This window comes from Trichechus manatus, unplaced genomic scaffold, assembly GCF_000243295.1.
Source record: "Trichechus manatus latirostris isolate Lorelei unplaced genomic scaffold, TriManLat1.0 scaffold00129, whole genome shotgun sequence".
NCBI lineage: Eukaryota > Metazoa > Chordata > Mammalia > Sirenia > Trichechidae > Trichechus > Trichechus manatus.
Window position 1 is genome coordinate 8,224,673 of NW_004444065.1, and position 2,268 is coordinate 8,226,940.

The 2,268-nt window shown below is 34.4% G+C and overlaps 1 protein-coding gene across 1 annotated transcript in view; it reads right to left on the bottom strand.

Moving 5' to 3' along the window:
* Nucleotides 1-628: 628 nt before the first annotated feature.
* BCHE (butyrylcholinesterase) overlaps nt 629-2,268 on the bottom strand; it is a 104,546-nt gene continuing 102,906 nt past the window's right edge. The window contains exon 3 of the mRNA XM_023739133.1: nt 629-1,052. Coding sequence (XP_023594901.1) covers nt 928-1,052 — 125 coding nt within the window. The 3' untranslated portion in view covers nt 629-927. The remainder of the gene's footprint in view (nt 1,053-2,268) is intronic.

Genomic DNA, 2,268 nt, shown 5'->3' on the forward strand with positions numbered 1-2,268 from the left:
GTATAATAAATTTTGAGAACCACTGCTCTACTAGTGGTTCTCAGAAGTGGTCCCTAATCAGCAGCATTAACATAGCCTTGGAGCTTGTTGGAAATGCAAATTCTCAGCAGAGATTCAAATCAGAAAAAAACCCTTCTTCAGATGTATGCTTATCCACATATTTTATTTCTGAGTCACAGGAAGGGTAATTCACATACATACGTGTTTTGGGAGAGTAGGGGTGTGGGAAGAGTGGACAAGAGCAAGAGTTGAAAGACGGAGGAATATAGAATGAGGACGCTAAGCATACAGATTTTTAAAAATTCATAATAGAAATAATTATATCCTTTTATAATTTGTCTCTTGGTAACAACATTTTGTTTCTATCATAAGGTTTTTCCAAGCGACTGAGCCTCGTATTTTAAGATTTACTTTTGCCCTCATATAAAAAAAAAGAGAAGCCAATTGCTTTCTGTGTTTCTTTTAATATCTCATATTGACATTAAATTCATAAATAAATTAGAGGAAATGGTATGGTAAATTATAGTAGCCAGTGTTTAAAGATCTAACCAATTTAAAAAAAAAGTTACATACTATGAGTGGTAATAAAATACATATGTGACTAAAAATGGAACAGAGATACTTATCAGGAAAAAAACAGCTTAAAATTGTCTGGAAAGACAGAGTTTGAAGCAGCAAATCATTTAAAAATGCATATACTTAATTGTCAAACTTTATGTTGTGAAATTTAATTAAACATGCTCTAGCCATTTGGGTTTTAAATTCTAGGTAAAATACTAAGTGAAAGATATGAGGAATCAATATTATCCTCCTGGCATTTTGTTTCAGCTATATAGTAGCTTTCTTACTAGGTGTATAAGAGAGCTACTAATATTTTTGCCTTGATGTATGGGAAAATGAACACTCTATAAAGGATACATCTATTAATTAGAGACCTGCACAGCTTTCTTTCTTGCTGGTGTAATCGTTAAATTGATTTTTCCAGTCCATCATGTAATTGCTCCAGCGATGAAATCCTGCTTTCCACTCTTGTTCTGCTTCATCAATATTTCCTGTAAAACATGGAATAAGTTATATTAATCTAAATTTTAATCTTTGTTTACATTAATTGAAAAATAATTTTGATTTCAGATGCCATTTTCTCCAAATATACTGCACAGCAAATTTTTTATTCTTCATTATTATCAGCTTCTTGATCTACCTGAAAAGCTTTTAATAAAAAAAGCGATACATCTTACAAAAATATATATAACATATGCAAAAATGCATATATAATATACAATGTATAAATTGCAAAAATGGGTTTATATGTTATATTATGTCAAACTGCATTATAGCACATTATATAAGCTTAAACTTTCAAGAAGATATACAGACATTACTTTCCTCTCTTGACTACCTTATGCATAAAAATCTCATTCAATGTATGTCGTTTGTATATATAGTTGTATAGACTTAATGTTTTTTTATTATGTATATTTTTTTTTATTGTACTTCAGGTGAAGGCATACACAACAAATAGTTTCTCATGAAACAGTAGTACACATGTTGATTTACAAAATTGGTTAACAACCCCACAACATATCAACCCTCTAACTTCTCAAGCTTTTTTCTTGATGAAAATACACATAGCCAAAGATACACCATTTCAAAAATTTCTATACGCACAGTTCAGTGACACTGAATACGCTCTTCGAATTGTGCTGTTATTCTCACTTAAGATGAAGGCTTACAGAACAAAAGAGTTTCTCATTTAACAGTTACTACAAATGTTGCCCTGTGACAATGGTTAACAATCTCACAACACATCAACAATATCCTTTCTCAACCTTGGGTTCCCTATCACCAGCTTCCTTGTCCCCTTCAGTCTTCTGGCCCCTGTCACTGGACTCCTGTATCTCGTTGGTCTCACTTGGTTTTATGGGGCTGTCCACTCCCAGGCTGAACGGTGAACCTCGGAGGTAACTACACCACTGAGCTGAAAGGGTGTCTGGGGGCCATACTCTCAAGGTTTCTCCAGTCTCCTCTAGGCCAGTAAATCTGGTCATTTTTTTGTGAGTTAGAATTATGCTCTACATCCTTCTCCAGCTCTGTCCAGAAACCTATGTTGTGATCTCGGTCAGAGCAGTCAGTGGTGGTAGCTAGACAACATCTAGCTGTACTGGACTCAGTCCCGTGGAGGCCTTGGTAGCTGTGGACAATTAGTCCTTCAGACTAATCTTTTCCTTGTATCCTGTTCTCTTCATTCTCCCTTGCTCCTGAAGGGAT